Raw genomic sequence first — 19274 nt, 5'->3', positions numbered from 1 at the left:
TCCCCTATAAAGTGGGATGCGTATACTTTACGTGTCGTCTTATATGTTGCAGGGGACGCATATTGTTTACGTATCGCATTTTATATTATAGGCGACACTATAGAGTTAATCTTATGTGTCCCCTTCCAATTGTAGGCGACTTGTTAGATATAAATTAAGTTTTTTTTTATCATGTTCCCGCCTCAAAGAGACTATTAAGCGCCTATTTAAAAAAAATATTAAAAATACTTAAAACAAAAAACTTTCCCTCATAAAAAAAGTCCTACACCTAAACTAATTCTGAGTCAGAAAACGTTCCCTCATAAAAACCCTTCATCAACCTAAATCTTTCTATCAGCAAAAACCTCCAGTCCTCCACCCACGAAATACTCCAAACCCCACCTCCATCAGTGAAAACCTCCACCCACGATACTCCAGAAATTGAAGCCCGACCTCCATCAACAAACTGAGGACGAAATTGCTACGAAACTTTCAGACACAATCGGCACCGCACGACCGTCTTCGGTTCGTCCTCTTCCTCTTATCTATTTGTAATTTGATTTGGTGATTTGGTTTAGATTTCTAGGATTGTCTTTGTGTTAGTTTGTTCATTATTGCGTCTTATAGAATACAATGTGGAGCAATTTTATGATTTGTTGCTGAAAACTTTGAATTTTGAATGGATTAATGAGAATTGAGGGGATTAATGAGAGTTGATGGTAAACGGCAATATACTCTAGTACGGACTCAGATTTCTGCCGTCAAACTCAAAACTGATTGCTTAACATCTTGAATAGTTAAATGTCTATATCCAGGCATGATCAGTATAACAAATGGATTCATCTCAATTTGTTTGATTTGTTTGTTTTGCTTGTTATTTTCCACAGAACTGGTTGCATTTATCCCCAACTAAAATAGGCTTAGTCAACTAATAATGAGAGGTTTAGTTTATAATTAAAAGGTTGAAGATAATTCTCCATAATAACAACGAAACAGGAAGAAACATCTGTTGTATCTTTCGTCCTGTGCAGTACTGTGATTGGTACATTATCTCAGTTTGTCAGAAAATTGATTATTGGTCGTATTGGATTGTATCAAGTTTGTGGCCAGGTTTGAACCTGATGAAATTTTTTTCACATTGGATCCTTGGACGGTATGAACCAGTGCATAGTTTTTTTTTTTGATGAACCAGTGCATAGTTGTCGTGTTGGATTATAGTCTGAGCTTCCTGGCCAGTGATGAACCGATGCATACAATCTGTTACAACTTCTGCAAACTGATATTTGCCTGGGCTGAGTACACTCTTAGGCAGTAGTATCTATTCGGTTGTTCAAAATGAAATTCCAGTACTTGACTGAGTCATTAACTAGGTGTCATACTCACAGTTTGATTTGTCATGTGCTGCAACAAACTGTTGCTTGAGTTTATTACTATGGTGTCATGTACTCACCATATCCCATTGGGCCTATAGGTAAATAACAAAGTTCATTACTTGTATCTTGCAACTGTATTATACTCTGGTACGGAATCAGATTTCTGCTGTCAAAACTGAGTATTTCAAATCTTGAATAGTTGTCAGAGGCGAAATCTCTATCCAGGCATGTTCAGGAAAACAAATGGATTCATCTCAATTTGTTTCTTATGCATGTTATTTCAAAAATGAGTGCATTTATCCCCAAATAAAATAGGCTTAGTTAACTTATAATTAGAGAAGGTTGAAGATAATTCAACATAATAACAAAGAAAAGAGAAGAAACATTTGTTATGTCAACCACCACTGCTAGAACAACCTTATAACTTATTTTACATTATTATGTACTTTCATGTTAGTTTCAGGAAGAAAAGATACATAAACTACAAGATAGAAGAGACCATAGTATCACATTCTCTCAAAATATTCTACAAGATAGAAGAGACCATAGTATCACATTCTCTTAAGATAGAAGAGACCAAAAGCAAAATATGGTTATGCAAGGCTATTAGTTGTTGCACTGACTCAAAATATTCAGATTCTTCAGCAAGGCAGTAAAAGAGAATAAACCATCTAAACGAGAAAACAATAGTTCAGACAGTAAGCTCGGGAGAAATCCTGCAAAATTCACTTATCTCCTTGAAAAGTTCTTGCTGCTAGCAAGATTACTAAGTTGAGTCAGGAATTCAAGGGAAATAGAAATAATAATTGCACTATAATTACATTCTTATTTCCTTCCTTTTTTTTTGACAACCACATATGATCTACTTTCTATGGAACCAGTAGAAACAGCAACAATCAACATATGAAGAGTCATAGCTAAATCTATTACTTTGTAATGAAGATCAGCATTAAAACAAATTATGATACTCCGGAATTTCAACAGCATCAATTGAATGTGGCTTTCAAAGCAAATAGTAAACAAAATCACTGACTTTACTGAAATGAAAGAGCAAGATGGGCAGTTCAAAGTTCAAAGTTTTGACCGCCTCATATCATTAAATTCAGAATACATAGCATAGCTCAGCAGACACCATAATGACTCGCTATCAACATAGTGTTGCATAAGATATCATACATGCGTACCATTCAAATAATTTAGAAGAAATTATATACAACCAGTAAGAATTTACACCTTGATAAAAAAAAAACCTTGATGATTTAACTGTCAAAAAGCTAAGCATTTGTAGAGGGTCATTCTTACCATTAAGCAATCTCAGCAATTAGAAAATCCAATATCATGACATGTATTCAACTTTTCCATGGAACGGCCAAAAGCTGCCAGTGTAAATATGGTGTCTAAAATTATTTTGTTTATTTGATACTCTGGATTTTTATCATAAACTTTACAGAATCTGATGCAGTGTCTATTTTGCATATGACTATCAATCTTTCAGACGTAAAATTAAAGGCCTTAGCATCAGTCTAGATAAATGTTTTTGGAAATGTTTATTGTACTTGGGCCACTTTGTCATTCATATCCCAATTTATGTTTAGAAGTCACTCAGACAAGTAATGTGGTTAGTTTTCTTGATGTCTTGCTTGTATTCACATATCCAGGCACTCAATTGGTTGAAATCTTACTATTGGGATTCTCAGAAGAGTGCAATTCCATACCATAGTGCAAAAGTGAATTATTCGTTGTTGGCAGCCTAATCTGGTAAAGTTTCTTTTATTTTCCCTTCTCCTTTTATTTCTTCTCTTTTGATGATGGTGGTTATTTTACAAGTGCTATTTTAGATATCATTTTATTTAAAATAAAATTATATATCATAATCTCATATATATGTTCATGATTGGAGTAATAAGGACCAATAAACTAAAAAGTCATGCATTTTGTATGTATGATTTTTTTTGTGAAATAAGTATGGAGCTAATATATGTGATATATCTATTCGGTTAGAGATGGACGGAAGTTGGATTTCACGAAAACGTACTACGCCTGAATTTCGTCAAGGGGTTGAGGAATTTATTCAATTTGCATTGAAACACAAAAAGGAGGTGGGTAAAATATGTTGCCCTTGTAGGAATTGTGGCAATATTACTACGGTGTCTACAGAAAGTCAATTACTAGATCATATATTTTGGAATGGGTTTTCTAAGAATTATACCGAATGGATATGGCATGGTGAAGGGGTTTCAGGTAGGACAAACAATAACTATGAGGATCCTGTAGAGAATCTAAGTAACGATCATTTATCTTATGAAAATGATGAGTTGGATGATTTTGTGCATGATACGGAGGATAATTTAGAAGAGAGGTCGCATGTTCTTGATAGGTTTTTGAGTGATGCCGAAAAACCTTTGTATGAGGGTTGCACCAAGTATACTAAATTATCTAGTGTGCTAAGTCTGTTCCAGATAAAAGCAGAAGGTGGGTGGACTGATAAAAGTTTTATAGAGTTGATGGCAAAACTAAAAGACATGTTCCCCGAGAACAATGAGCTTGCAAGTTCTACATACCATACTAAAAAAATGTTGTGTCCGATGGGTTTGGATGCAGAGAGGATACACGCTTGCCCTAATGATTGTGTGTTGTATCGAAAAGAGTACAATGAGTTGCAAGAATGTCCAAGATGTGGGGAATCTCGATATAAGGTGAGTGACAATGGTGATGCTACCAATGAACCTGCCAAGGTACTATGGTATCTGCCTATAGTTCCGAGATTGAAACGCTTGTTCGCTAATGCCAAAGATGCTAAAAATTTATCATAGCATGCTGACAAGCGCACAAAAGATGAAATGATTCGACATGTAGCCGATTCCCCACAGTGGAAACACATGGATGATCAATTCGAGGAATTTGGCCGTGAATCAAGGAATTTGAGGTTAGGATTATGTACAGATGGGATCAACCCGTTTGGTAACATGAGTAGCCAACATAGCACATGGCCTGTTTCGCTCGTGATATACAATTTGCCACCTTGGATAACCATGAAGCGCAAGTACATTATGTTGTCATTGTTGATATCAGGGCCTAAGCAACCTGGGAATGACATAGATGTGTACTTAGCACCACTAATTGAAGACTTAAAAATGTTGTGAGATGAAGGTGTGCCTGTGTTTGATGCATATCGACAAGAGACTTTTACATTGCGTGCCATGATATATTGCACAATTAATGATTTTCCTGCATATGGGAATTTATCCGATCACGTCACAAAGGGTTATAAAGCATGCCCTATTTGTGAAAATGATACAAAAGCAATTCACTTAGAGAAATGTAATAAGAAGGTATACATGAGCACTAGGGTGTTTTTGCCTCTTAGTCATCCCTATCGCAGACTTCGAAAGGCATTTGATGGAAAACTTGAGCATAGACCTGCCCATATTCCTCTAACAGGGAAGCAAGTATATGAACAGGTTAAAGACATCAATTGTGTATTTGGAAAACCATACAAAGCTACGACTGGCCAAGCTTGTTACAAAAAGATGTCTATATTTTGGAACCTTCCATACTGGGAACATTTGGATGTAAGACATTATATTGTATTGACTTGATGCATGTTGAGAAGAACGTATTTGATAGTCTTATTGGCACGCTTCTAAACATACCAGGTAAAACAAAGGATGGAAAAAATGCAAGGGATGACATGGTTAAATTGGGAATTCGACCGGAGTTGGAAGCCGTAAAGAAGGGAAAACGCGATTATTTACCTCCAGCTTGTTACACTTTATCTAAAAAGGAGAAAAGGGTCTTATGTCGGTCCTTACATGGCGTGAAGGTTCCTCACGGGTATTCCTCCAATATCCAGAGGCTTGTTTCGATGAAAGACTTGAAATTAATAGGCTTGAAATCTCATGACTGTCACACTTTAATGCAAGAGATTTTGCCGATTGCAATCAGGTCTATTTTGCCAAAAAAAAGTAAGACACGCCATAATCCGTTTGTGTTTGTTTTTCAAAGCTTTATGCTCAAGGGTAATTGATCCTGGGAAGTTGTATTCATTGCAAGCACAGGTAGTTTTCACTTTATGTGAACTTGAGATGTATTTTTCGCCTTCTTTTTTCGACATTATGGTGCATCTAGTAGTTCATTTAGTGAGAGAAGTCAAATTATGTTGTCCAGTTTACCTTAGGTACATGTATCCATTTGAGCGCAATATGGGTGATCTAAAAGGCTATGTGAGGAATCGATCCCGACCTGAAGGTAGCATAATTGAGGGTTACTTGAGTGATGAGGTCCTCGGATATTGTACCGAGCATTTGGCAGAGCTTGAAATGGTTGGGCTCCCTACGCCTCGCCATGATGAAGATAGAAGAAAAGGAAAGGGCACAATTGGGTGTCGAGTCATCACCCTTAGCCCTGAAAAACTAGATCAAGCGTACTTATACATATTACAACAATGTGCGGAGGTGCATCCTTATTTGGAAGATCATATGGAGACTATCAGATTGGAAAATCCTGGAAAAGGTGAAAAGGTTATAAGAGATGAACACAACCACACATTCATTAAGTGGTTTCAAAAGAAGGTGACTGACCAGTTACGACATGCACCACATGATGTCACTGATGTCATTAATATGTTAGCATTCGGCCCAAACGCTAACGTTATATCCTATGAGGGCTATGATATAAATGGGTATTGCTTCTACACCGAGAGAAAGGATAATACTAGTACCATGCAGAACAGCGGTGTTTCTTTAGAAGCGTCCGGTCTGCATTTTGCGAGTGCCAAGGACAATAGACCACAACATGCGAAGATGTCATACTATGGAGTAATTGAAGACATATTCGAACTTGATTTCAGTGAGTTTAGAGTTCCTGTGTTTCATTGCAAGTGGATGGAAATAAGCAAAGGGGTTAAAATGGATGATTTAGGATATACATCAGTAAATTTTGGTAAATTGGGTCACCATGATGAGCCATTCATAATGGCATCACAGGCAACACAAGTATTTTACATGAGCGATCCATCTGAAAAATCATGGTCGGTAGTTATTCAAGGAAAGAGACATGGTATTGCGGTTTCTGACCTTGTGCCTGACGAAACAGAATTTAATGAAGTTGATGAGATTCCTACTTTTGCAATGTATCAAAATACACCAGTTAGTGTAGACGACTTAACTGAACATTATTTGCGTGATGATCATAATGAAGGCGAATGGGATACACCGAAATGAAATCTATATAGGTACTTATGTGTTAAAGACATGTTATATGTATATTACATGTGTCTAATACCTTGATCGTATATTAACAAACATGTTACATCTGTCATTTCAGATACTCTTTTTTTTCTTCTTTGGATTCATCTTAGTACCCATGTGAAGGACTGATTTCTAAGAGGTAAGATTCCTTTGTCTTTTCCTTGATGAACATGAGCAATATGAGTGCTTATATTCTTCTCTTTTTGCATTCTTGTCTACTGCTTGTGTTTAGGACAGCTCCCAAGGTTTGATTATCATATCTTCCATGTATAGACTATGCCTTAGTGTCTTATTACTTGGAGTTAATTATGTTAGTTACCATTTATCAGTGAAATCACAGATCCTAGCATGAAATTTAAACTACATTACATGTTTATTAGAATAATGCTTGAAATTTGAACTTCCATCTGCCTATAAATGTTGTTTTCTGATCTGGTTCAGTTATATTTATGTAGCTGCTGTTGGGTTTTGGGCTTCTGCCTAAGTGGATGCCGGTGAATTGAAGGCTATTAGGGCAGCTTCAGCTAATTTCGTTTACCTCGGTTGACTTAACTAGCTTATTTTTTGTGTTTAGTTTTCTGTTATTTTGAATAGATTTTAGGCTAGCTTTATTCTTTTAAGCTTGCAGCTTGTTGCAGGCCTAAGTGGCAGTTTGAGCTTGTACAAACTTGAAAGCGCTTTTGATTAATAATTTTTCTTTTTTGCCAAAAAATATTATGGTGATTTATTTTCCTATTTCATTTTAATATTTGAATTGTACTGTGACTCACCATAAACCAATTCTTTGTTAAGAATTATTAATTTTTATGGCTTCCGGAGAAGATCATCCTCCTTCTCAGGGGGATACGCAGGAGAAGACGAAGAAAAACGCAACTCATAAAAGGAGAGGGCCTACAACGGCGAAGTATATCATGGAAGATGATGATGGACCATATGCTCTTCAGTGGAGTGACGATGGTTCTGCTATTGGAGAATTCATGAATAGGTACATAGCCTATACTGGGTCAATTACTCGTTCAAAGGTCAAGATTCACATTACACACTGGAGAATGGTTGTGAGGAAATAAAGGAAAGATTATGGGTTTGTATCAAGGTACAATGCTTTTACTTTTGTGTCAGCACCCCTTTCTCACGTGTCATTCAATGTCTCGTGTGTACTCTAACATTAAAAATCATGTTTTTGTAGAAATTATTCTTGTGTGATGATAACAAGAAAGAATTTGTGCTGAGGGATTGCAATAAAAGGTGGAAGGATTTCAAGACCAGATTGACGATCGCTTATTTCAATTAATGCACAAAAAATGAAGTGGACAACCCACCATGGCAGGAATACGCAGGCATTGATGAGGAAGATTGGAAAGTCTTTAAAGAGCAACGTGAATCAGATGAATTCAAGGTGATTAAACTTACTTATATGTGTTTGTTTTAAACTCGGGAACTGTTGCCCCGAAGCAAGAATCAGCCTTATTAGGTCCTGACCTATCCATGCTGTTGGAGCCCTCATCTTGGCATACTTCTGACTGTTCATCTTGGCATGAATGTTCCAGTGCATACTTCTGACTGTTCATCTTGGCATAAACTTACTTTATAGTGCATTCATGAATCTTAATGAATTCTTTTAAAACGGAGTATATAATATTGGAAATCTGTCCCAAATCATAAGTTAATTGACTCATTAATTATTAGTGTGAATCTTTTCTAACAGTACAACGATACATGCCATATGGTTTAGGACAAATGCGACCAATGAGAAAACGCTCTTCTGGAGAAACATATGGGACAGGCACTGACTTTACACACACAAAAACACACACCTTGTGAACCTCGAACTTTTTTGCACGATTCTTCTCTTTAACTGAAATACTTATGCTGGAAATTTTATTTCTTTTGGCAGGTTACCAGTGAAAGAAATCGAGCTAACCAAGCCAAGAATTTGTATCCCCATCACTTGGGTCGCGGTGGATATGGAAAACTAGAAGAACGGTTTGTCCAAGAGCAACTGAAAAAGGCCATGTTGTCTGGTGCATCTTCTTCAAAGGGTGTTGAATCAGGTGAAACACCTGTAGTAACTCCAAGACCTCGTTATGAAAGGTGGATGGATGGAAGAAAGGACAAGAACGGGAATATCCCTAATGAGAAAACGAAATTGGTTGTAGAGAAGCTCATAAGTATCCTTTTCATATTTCTCTTTATAATTTCTTAGTCTATTCTGTTAACTGAGGTGTGATGTGTGGCCCACCAATTAAATTTCCCTCCATTTTTTCCTAACATACGTTCATTGTTTGACTTCTTCTCTGCCATTCTTCTTCTTCTTTGATTTGCATGACTAATCTGTTGCTATTTGATCTGCATTTCATGCTGCTGTTATCTGATCTGCAGTGTTTTTTTACTGATCTACACTAATCTGTTATCTGATCTGCACTGTTTTGCACTGATCTTCTATCAGATCTGCACTGTTCTACACTGTTCTGCACTGTTCTGCACTTATCTGATCTGCACTCTTTTGCACTGATATGCTATCTGATCTGGACTATTTTGCACTGATCTGCACTAATCTCTTGACTGATCTGCACTGATATGCACTGATCTGCACTGGCAGCACTGATCTGCACTGACTGACCTGAATGATCTGTAGCTGTTGCTGACTCGTCTGTTTGATATGCACTGACTCATCTATCTGATCTGCACTAACTGATCTTCCTGACTGATCTGTTGCCCTGTAATATTCCAATAAATTTTCACAAACATTAGCTAATCTAAGTTAAGACTCCTTGAACGTTTAAACTTTCCCCAAACCCAATTCATTTGCAGGATTCCTTTATTCAAATCAACTGAAGTTAATAAGTGTTTAGTTAGTGAATTCATAGATTACATAATTCACTTTATTAAATCTTTTGTCTGATTATATTGTTCCGTTTGCAAACAGAATGAGCTAAGGGAAAAGGAAAAATCAGGGGAGTTTGTTTCTCATGGAAGCCATGACATTTTAACTGAAGCGCTTGGAAATCCTGAGCATGGAGGCCATGTAAGGGGAGTGGGCGGAAAAGCAACGCTTACATCAGTTTTTAAAAGAAAGAGGCGTTGTAATCAAACAGAGGGTATGCTTACAATTAAACAAGTGGAAGAAATTACAAATTTCCTCACTGAACAAGTAAGGGAGCAGACAAGGGCTGAAATGAGAGTTGTTACCCTTGATGTCTTGAAATCTTGTGGTATACAAGTACGTAAAGATTTGGAGGTTAATATGATTGATGTTCCCACTCGTAGTAGTTGTCAGTTTATTGATCCCGATCCTTTCGCGAATAGCTCTAAGGTTCTTATCTCCCTACCATCATTTGCTTGTCGTACTGTGTTTGCAAGAAAGTAAGAGTATTGCAAACAACTAGGTTATTTGTGTCAACCTTGTTCATGTATTTTTTTTACTTTACAGGAACCAATTCCTTGTGATATATTAATACTTGAAGAAAGCTCTGGAATTCGAGTTGTGGCAACAGGTACATTGTTGAAAAGCGTACCAGGGGAGCTTGTTCATGGAGTTCCATTACTTGAAGATCATGTCAAGGTGAAAATCCTACATGTTGTTGAAGGTGAAGAGAATACACCTCTACCCTTGCCTTTTTTGGGCACGAGTCCCTTGGTTAGATAAAAGGAAGTTGGGCTCAGTGGCCTCGTTCACAAATCAGATTATCCATTGTGGTGACATTAATTATACTTATTGATTTCAGCTTATCAATTAACACTTATTGATTTTGATTGACACTAATCTTGTTTTTTTTCATAAAAATATGTATAGAACTTGATCGATCAACCACCACCACCAAAGGAGATTAGAAATAATCTAATGGAGGGTAAGAAACTAGTTGACACCGGTTCAGCTGTTGAATCTCGTTTTAATAATAATGAAGAAGAACTCGCCCCCTTCCTTATTGGCAAGGACATGTTTTTGGCATTGCCAAATAGCTGCAAGCAATTATACAACTTGTATAAGAATCGAGATGTTGATTTCAGCGTTGATGTCGATTTCGAAGAGGATATCTTATACTATCCTGATAAAGTTTCTTTTACTGCTTACGTGTTTGGTGATGATCTTAAAAAATTACTGAACATGGAATACATACGTACATCTTGTGTGGATATCTGGATAAGGTAAAAAATGTGATCTCTAAAGTTTGTTGAACTTTAGCTAGATATGATTAATACAGGTTAACTAATACTTGTTGATTTGGTTAAGGTTTTTGCAAAACGAGATCACGAAAAACAAGCTCCAAGAAGAAGTTGGATTTTTTTGTCCGCATAAGCTAGGGCTGGTTAAACTTCGTCCCAGTATCCACACAAAATATGTGAATCATTCAATTACCAAGCAAAGTACGAAGAAATATATACTTGCCCCGGTCCGTCAAGAGTAAGTACATTTATACTACTTATTGATTATAATGCTTTAAATCAGTCCATTTTTTTCCTTTAAAACTAATATCTTCCTTGTTTATGCAGTAAATATCATTGGATGTTGGTTGTGATTTGCCTTGAAAGAGGGGAAGCCTTTTTCTTTGATTCCATGGCTGATGGGTCGTTAGAGAATTCGCATACCAAAGGCTCCTTGTCTGTGTAAGTACTCTAGCTTCCTTACCTCACACACTTCTCTCTTTCTCTCTTCTCTTTCATACTCTTCACTACCGACATATCTTCGAGATTCAATCTGCAACGGTAAGCCATTCATCGAACCAATTATTTCTGCTTTACTGGCTGCATTGTGGCATTTGTATAAATATATAATTTTAGATGGCCTTAACTATGTTGGATATCTTATCATTTATCTAAAGTTTTACATTTGCGGCTAGAACTAATCAAGTACTTATTAATTGCAATTATACTAGTATGTGCCTTAAGAAATAAGAACTCTGTCTTCCAGTGTTCTCCAGAAGCCAATGGCTATTTTAGGCTTTTGCTTTCCGTTTTACCTTGACATCCAAACTCCTCTAATTTGAATCCTTGCATCTTGGATTTTGTTACCTGTAGACCAAATAGGAGTTAAGTTTATTTGAGACAAAGGATACTAATTCGATTTCTGCTGTCTCGTGGTAGTCCAAGCTTATTGATGCCTTCTAGTCCATTGTTGTGCCATGAAGATGATTTGAATAGGGTTCACCTGAGTTTTCCTGAAAATGGCTTGGTTAAGGGCTAGCCATAGACTCCATAGGATCGCTATGATCTCCACCACACGTGCATCATTATCTTTGTCTTGGTTCATTATATAACTTAGGAAGTTTGTCCCCCAGACTGTGAGTTGTATATTTCCTCTATTTTATGTGTTGATCCCAAACATGACTTGCTATACGGCATTCCAGAAATAAATGCTCTAATGTTTCTTTCTTCCTACGTCCATAAATGCAGTTAACACAGTCCCCTATTTTCCTCTTATGAAGCTTTTCCATGAAGGGGAATGCATTTTGATAAAGTTTCCAAAACAAAAATTTCCATTTTGGCCACATTGCTCTTTTCCAGAACCTTTTCCATAAGATTGAAATTTCAGCCTGGTAATCTTTATTTACTAAGTACCAATACCCACTTTTAACAGTGTAATCACTCAAGTTTCCTTCATTTCAACTTCAACCATCCTGTGAGTCTGTTACAGGAATGTGTGTGGCTAAGATATTTTTTGCTGAGTTTTGTTCAAAAATTTTCCACACTAACTGAGCATTAAATGAACCATTCATTTTTATAAGATGGTTTACCTTCACATCCTTAGCAAAGTTACCCAATTCCTTAGTCTTGGGTAACAAATGTCTTCCTTTTATCCAAGTTTGGCGTAGCCATCCCTCAATTTCCTTTACAGTCCTTCATTCATACTTGAAACTGCTCTAAATAAACCCTTAGTCATCCAAGAAGAATTTGCTGGAGCTGCACCTTCAATGCTTTCTTCAAACCACTTATTGCTATATTGATTTGTTCCCTTACTGCAACATAATCTTATAAAACAAACCAGTTAACCCATCATCAGTAAATCAAACATATTTGTACACCAATTGGGAAGCAAAAAATGAGATACAACCTTGGATACTTTGGCACCACAAGAGGCAGCCAACATAGAGGCGCATGTAGAGATATTTACAGTGTTTGCGCCATCACCACCGGTACCGACAATGTCATTTATATAGTTCACAATAGTTACCAGACTGGGGTCCCATTCTAGAGGGTAGTGGAAATTATCAGCTCGAGCTGCTGCAAGAGTAGAATGTGGCAAAAACATAAGCTAAAATGAGTATAGAATTATCAGCTCGATCTGCTGCAAGAGTAGACTGTAGCAGAAACAAGCAAACAGAAACACAAGCTAAAATGAGTATATAATAACCATAGCAAACACCAGAATCAAAGAAGTCTCAGCACAAGGAGTAAGGACCAAATATCCAGATGACAGAAACGGCACAAGAACAGTTTCTTTTTTCTTTCTGCTCCACTAATCAAGTATAACATGATTAACATCTATGATAGACTTAATCTCACAGTTATTGTGGTTCTTAGATTTTTTTGCACCCTGTAGCTGATGTCTGCAAGTTAAGTAAGGGATTGGCTGATTTTGCAGTTGCAAAATAGTTTGGGCTGTGTTGTAGTTGCTATGGGAGCTGAAAATGTTCTAAGGCTTGTACCATTTCATCTAACCTCTTCTCAGATTGAACACATAAGCTGGATTTAGCTAAAGAAACCATAATTTCATTGTGAATCAAGTTTCACAAACTGAATATTTGCATGTTCCCTTTGCAATCTTTGTGCTAGCTTGTTCCCTAGATATTATGGCTTTCCCCTCTAACAGTATGAACAGAAGCAACATTAAATTAGGTGGATTTTTTTCCTTTGATGTTCAGCGCATATAGGACTTTAATGAACATGTACAAAGGATCTCGGAAAACGAATCTAACGTGGAAGGTGGTTAAGGTAAATTTTTATTATATTATATCTTTTGTTGTGAGAATAAAGACCTTATTTATTTATGTGTTGACATCATTTTTATCTTATATTATACGTGGTGAAGTGTCCTCGTTCTCAACAAGTTGGGCTAGTTGAGTCCGGCTATTATGTCATGAAGTATATGGATCAAATAGTATCGCTTGTATCGAAAAAGGAACGTGATTTTCAAAAGGTAATTAACGTATCCAATTTTTTAACTTTAAATTTGCACTTGCTTAATTGTTTGAGTGTACTTGCGTCGATTCTAATATATCTATGCATTTGGTTTTGTTTATGTAGAATTTCAATCTGGAAGCATATACTCAAGAAATTATCGATGATGTTCGCGAAAGATGGTGTAGATTTTTCATTGATAATTGTTTATAGTTAATTAATTTCAGTTTGACACTTAGTTGACATAAAATTCTCAAATTCATGTCCAGGATTTTCTAATATGTAAAAATACAATCAAAAGTATTATGTATGACTTTTATCAATTTTTGAGATTATATTGTAGTGGTTTGAATTTTTATTTATGCCATTTAATTTCGATCGATCTGAATGTGGCCATTTAGAAAAAAAATGTGGCGCATCTACAACATCGTCGACGTCCATTTTCGTCGTCGCTTCTCATGTATACATGAAATACCATAAATTACTATATACATCGCCTCTTAAAAAATAGGCGACACCATAGCGTACCATATACATCACCTCAAATGAAGTAGGCGACACTATAGAGTATGATATACATCGCCTCCAATAAAGGAGGCGACACCATAGAGTATCATATACATCCCCTCGCACTATGGAGGCAACACCATAGAGTACATTTGAATCGCCTCAACTTAAGCAGGCGACACCTTAGAGTCCCTTTGAATCGCCTCAAACGAAGTAGGCGACACGATAGGGCACCATATGCGTCGCCTAAAACGAATTAGGCGACTCAGAAAAGTACATACAAATCCATAGGTTTCCTATTCAGAGTCGCCTCTAACTTAAGAGGCGACACATAAACTGACCTACAGTGTCGGTTCATAGGCGACACATAAAGGGGGTACCTATAGAATCGCGCCCTGTGGAGTCGCCCATGAAGCGACTCTATAGGTGGTTAAGAGGCGACTCCAAAAAGTGTTTTTGTAGTAGTGGAGGCCTGCCAGACGAAGGCCCAGCACGAAGCCGGGCCATCGCCCAGCAAGCTGAAGCGCAACAAACACACGCCACCCACACCAGGCCCAGCGCAAGGCCAGGCCCAACAAAGGCCAAGGTGCGCGCGCGCGGGCTGACCCTCGTGGGCTGCGAGCAGCGCCTGCTCGTGTGGGCCGCAAGGCCTGCGCGGGCTGTGCGGTACGCTCGTGGTCGTGCAATGTTTGTGTTCGATACGAATCCTAAAGGTGATGGAATTCGTTCATTGATTAAAATCTAATCCTAATAAAGATAGAATTAGTTTAAAAGAGTTTTAATGAAATTCTAATTAAACTAATTAGTATCCTAATAGGATTATAATTCCTTTCCATAAACTCTATAAATAGGCGCCTAGGGTCACATATTTACATAGAGAATTGAAGTATTCAAAGGTAAGATTTTGGAACAAAAATCAGCCACACTTGTAGCCTATTAGCCGAAATTCTTAGAACCTTAAGGGCGATTCTAGTTGGTCAGGCTTTAGGCGGATCCGGGCGTGCTGTGGACTATCTACGGAGGGACGACACTTGGAGTCCTAAAGACTTATTCTTGTTCGGTTCGGGCACAGCTAGGGAGGGCACGCTACAAAGTGTATGCATCTGAATTATGCTAAATGATTATGTGTAAATAATATGTTTCCTGGCATTAAGGTTTTCCGCATGATTTATGTTTTGTCATATGTATCATAACCTAACAGATTGGAGTAACTCCAGGCGGAAATCCCAATTGCTAAGAACACCTCCAAAATCCAAGGTCCAAAATCCAATCCCCGAGACCGTTCCCCTCCTGGAACTCGGTACAAAATACAACTTCCAAAATCCAATTTCAAAGTCCAAGTTCAATCTCAATTAGTGCAGTGGACCATCCCATTGGTCTTACTAGGCCTTTTCCACTCAAAATCATATAAGGCAAGTCAAATTCAGGCGCCGACCCACAAAATCGAGCATGCCGGGCCCCGCCCCGTAAAACCGGATCAAAAACACGAGAAAGGCTTGTTTTTAGACGCAAATTCAAGTCTTAACCTCCAAGAAAACAGTACACGCCAAACATCGCACTATTCGTACCAAGGTACACCCATACAAGACAAATCAAGGACGGCATCTTTCCGTCCTATTTGGCAGCATTCAGGCCACGTCAGCAACGCCCAGCAACCCCTTTTTGGCGTGCGCTGGCGTTTCGCACCATTTCCCTCCTATAAATAACCCTCATTTCCATCGAAAAAAGGGGGAGCACAACACATACAACGTCGTAATTTCGACATTACTCCTCACAATACAAACCTCAAAACTCTTCAAAAACACATACAATAATTCCTAAATTCAAGAGCAATTGGGAGCTCGTGCCTAAGCCTAACTAGGTAAATCCGAATCCCATTTCAATCAATCATGCTATTTTGATTTCAAATGATTAGCAAGTTGGTGTTTTTTTCCATAAAAAACACCACTTGCAACAATCATACATGGTTTTTAAAAAATACAAACTTTTTCAAATACAAAATACAAGCTTTCAAGATTCAAGGATGTTCAAAGTTGTTTACATTCATCTCTTTGAACTAGAATCACCTTCAAGTGTGGAGTAATCAAAGATGACACCTTTTAGCATTTAAAGGTTTAGTCTTTTGAGATTCAAGACTCCATTTTTCAATATACAAGTTGAAGTTTTCAAATTTCAAAGATCCCACCATGTTTAGGGTTGTTCATAACTACCTATCTAAACTAGGATCATTTCAAGTTCAAATTTCAATCATTTCAAGTCCAAGTTTCAATCTTTTCAAGTTCAAACCTTTCAAGTTCAATATGCAAAATCTATGACATTTCGGTTGAGCAACCTCTCCCAAGTTGAGATTTTTGGCTTTGAATTCGTGTCGGGCGCACTTATTTTTAAGGAGCCGCTTGGCGTTCGAATCTAATGTGCCCAAGTACAAATTTCAATTATGCACCTTTCAATATGGCAATTTCAACATCGCACCTTTCAATATCGCACTTTCAATATCGCACTTTCAATACCGCAATTTCAATACCGCAATTTCAATACCGCAATTTCAATTTCGCACTTTCAATTCTGCACCTTTACTTGTGAAGGAAATAATGCCCTTGGTCCAAGTATGCATTAAATGTTAAGTCTAATAAATACGGTTCAGTATTAATTAACAAGTTAAAAATTCAGTGAGATCAAGTGAGCTGAATACCTAGCTAGAGGCCGCTTCAGTTCAAGTGGAATTAATGATATTAATCCACAGCTTACTCTTGACTGAACCCGTAGGGTCACACAAATAGTACGTAAACGGATCAAGTATTTAATGGCATTAAATACCCCATCTATGGATATTCGGAATCGACGGATCTTGGTTTCAATGGGAGCTGAGATCGTCACAAGCAAAAAATGAATACTCCGGAAACGATGATATTGCCGGAAACGGAAATATGGATCGCATCGGAAATATAAATATTATCCAAGTCGTAGATGTTGTCGGAAACGGAAACATGGTACGTATCGGAAAATATTATCGGAAATGGAAATATTGCCGGAATCGGAAATATTGCCGGAAACGGAAATATTGTCAGAATCGGAAATATTATCGGAATCGAAAAATAATTCCGGAAACGGAAATATTAAATATTTGTTCGAAACGGAAATTAATTCCGGAATCGGAAATATTAAATATTGTTCGTATCGGAAATGAATTCCGGAATCGGGAATTTAATCGGAAGCGTATCGTACGAATTAGCATCGGACGAGGCCCGCTAGACGAAGGCCCAGCATGAAGCCAGGCCATCGCCCACCGAGCCACACGCACCATCGCACGCCAAGCCTCGACCAGGCCCAGCGCAAGGCCAGGCCCAGCCAAGGCCTGGGGCGCGCGCGCGAGAAACACAGCAGCCATGGGCCGAGCGCTGTGCGCCTAGCGTGGGCCGCAAGGCTTGCGCGGGTGTACGGTGCTCGTGCAATGCTCGTGCGGGAATCCTAAAGCAATCGGCATTCGAAATATGATTAAATTCTAAAACTATTAGATAATGATTATTTAATAGAGTCCTAGCAGGATTCTGATTAAACTAATTAATATCCTAATAGGATTATAATTCCTTTTCCATACCTCTATAAATAAGTGCCTAGGGTCATAATTTATAGCTAGATACAATTGAAACATTCAAAGGGTAAGTTTTTGAAAGAAAAAACAGCCATACACTTGCAAACACAATAGCCGAAATCCCTAGTAACCTTAAGGGCGATTATAGTTGGTCTAACTTGAGGCGGATCCGGACGTACAGTGGACTATCTACGGAGGCACGACATTTGGAGTCCTAAAGACTTGTTCTTGTTCGGTTCGGGCGCAGCTAGGGAGGGCAAGCTACAAAGTGTATGCTCCTAAATTATGCTAAATGATTATGTGTAAATAATATGTTTCCTGGCATTAAGGTTTTCCGCATGATTTCCCAAAACAGTACTTCACTGAGTTGATTAGTGCAATTGGCCAAAGAATCTCTGTTTATTTTGATGAATTTCAGTTGCATTGGAAAGAACTGATCAGCCTCTTTAATTTTTTATATATAACCAGGTCTAGGGATACAGCCGAAACAGCATAACAACAATTTTACACAATTCGCTATGATAATAATCTACACAGAAAACGGTTTGTAACAGCTTCTGAATTGCTTTCCTGAGATTTAACAGCTTCTAGCCTTCTAGTTATGGATGACAAAAATGTTATTCATAAGTTCAGATTCAGGGTGTATTGTTTTTCTGACATTTTACAGCTTCATGCTGCTTTTCTGGTTATGGATGACACAAGTTACAAATTTTGTAAGTTTTGAAACTTCAGGAACAAGACAGTTTCTAGACATCACTCAGATTTCTATTCCTGGTCTAATTTGATGATTCTGGAGTTCAAATCTTCACCTTCAAACATGTAAATTACACCATACTGTAAGCAAAGTATCAAATTACTGTCTGCTTCTTGTAAGAGCTGCTATTCCATATCAGAAACTATGAAACTTGATGAATATAAAATTCAAACACACACTTTGAGAAACTTCAAATATACAACCAACGAGTTTTACAATGCTTTTTGGCTAGAAAGAACATCCCTCCTCCAGGTCAAAGAAGCTTATTATAGCTTAATACAGCTGATACAACACACGATTTTCACTCTTCTTTACCTACAAAGAGTGACAAGATGTTTCCAATTGGCAATTGTAAACAAAGTCATCTTCAAAACGGTTTTTATGTACTTATCCATCATCAACCACCAGAAAGCAAACATCAGAAACTAAGTTACCAATCACAAAGCCATGCAAACAAGAACAGGTAATTGATATTATTAGACAAAATGTACTGAAAACTAACCTAGGAAAATTCAACTGCAATTTCTGCAACCTGTGCTTGGAACCTGGCTCACATAAGAGGATACAACATTCACCAAGTTTACACCTGTGTGAAAAAACCAGATAAAGTTAGTCAAGTTATTAGAAGTATCAGACTCTCAGTAACTTAAATAGGAGGGATAAAGTAGGAGACTATCACTGCAATTCCTCTTCACAATACAAGT

At 37.6% G+C, this 19274-nt stretch overlaps 2 protein-coding genes across 5 annotated transcripts; both read left to right on the top strand.

The window, feature by feature from the left end:
• Nucleotides 1-282: 282 nt before the first annotated feature.
• LOC110780018 (uncharacterized) lies at nucleotides 283-14059 on the top strand. 4 transcript variants are annotated; one of them, XM_056843880.1, is made up of 14 exons: nucleotides 283-504; nucleotides 3011-3110; nucleotides 6678-6740; nucleotides 7057-7694; nucleotides 7788-7997; nucleotides 8496-8769; nucleotides 9528-9914; nucleotides 10032-10163; nucleotides 10395-10747; nucleotides 10833-11003; nucleotides 11093-11206; nucleotides 13462-13531; nucleotides 13629-13736; nucleotides 13844-14059. In XM_056843880.1, the coding sequence occupies exons 7-14, from the start codon at nucleotides 9702-9704 to the stop codon at nucleotides 13928-13930; spliced, it is 1248 nt and encodes a 415-aa protein (XP_056699858.1). In that variant the 5' UTR covers nucleotides 283-504; nucleotides 3011-3110; nucleotides 6678-6740; nucleotides 7057-7694; nucleotides 7788-7997; nucleotides 8496-8769; nucleotides 9528-9701; the 3' UTR covers nucleotides 13931-14059. The 4 variants fall into 4 exon arrangements, with proteins under 4 accessions (XP_056699858.1, XP_056699859.1, XP_056699860.1 ...); XM_056843881.1 differs by having other exon boundaries at nucleotides 7424-7694; nucleotides 8496-9914; XM_056843882.1 differs by lacking the exon at nucleotides 6678-6740 and having other exon boundaries at nucleotides 8496-9914.
• On the top strand, nucleotides 4553-6574 carry LOC110785073 (uncharacterized). The gene is made up of 3 exons (XM_056841869.1): nucleotides 4553-4924; nucleotides 4966-5297; nucleotides 5371-6574. The coding sequence occupies exons 1-3, from the start codon at nucleotides 4553-4555 to the stop codon at nucleotides 6572-6574; spliced, it is 1908 nt and encodes a 635-aa protein (XP_056697847.1).
• Nucleotides 14060-19274: the final 5215 nt, after the last annotated feature.

Source organism: Spinacia oleracea, chromosome 4 (genome assembly GCF_020520425.1).
Source record: "Spinacia oleracea cultivar Varoflay chromosome 4, BTI_SOV_V1, whole genome shotgun sequence".
In the NCBI taxonomy this organism is placed as follows: domain Eukaryota; kingdom Viridiplantae; phylum Streptophyta; class Magnoliopsida; order Caryophyllales; family Amaranthaceae; genus Spinacia; species Spinacia oleracea.
This window is presented reverse-complemented; position numbering and strand designations above follow the sequence as displayed.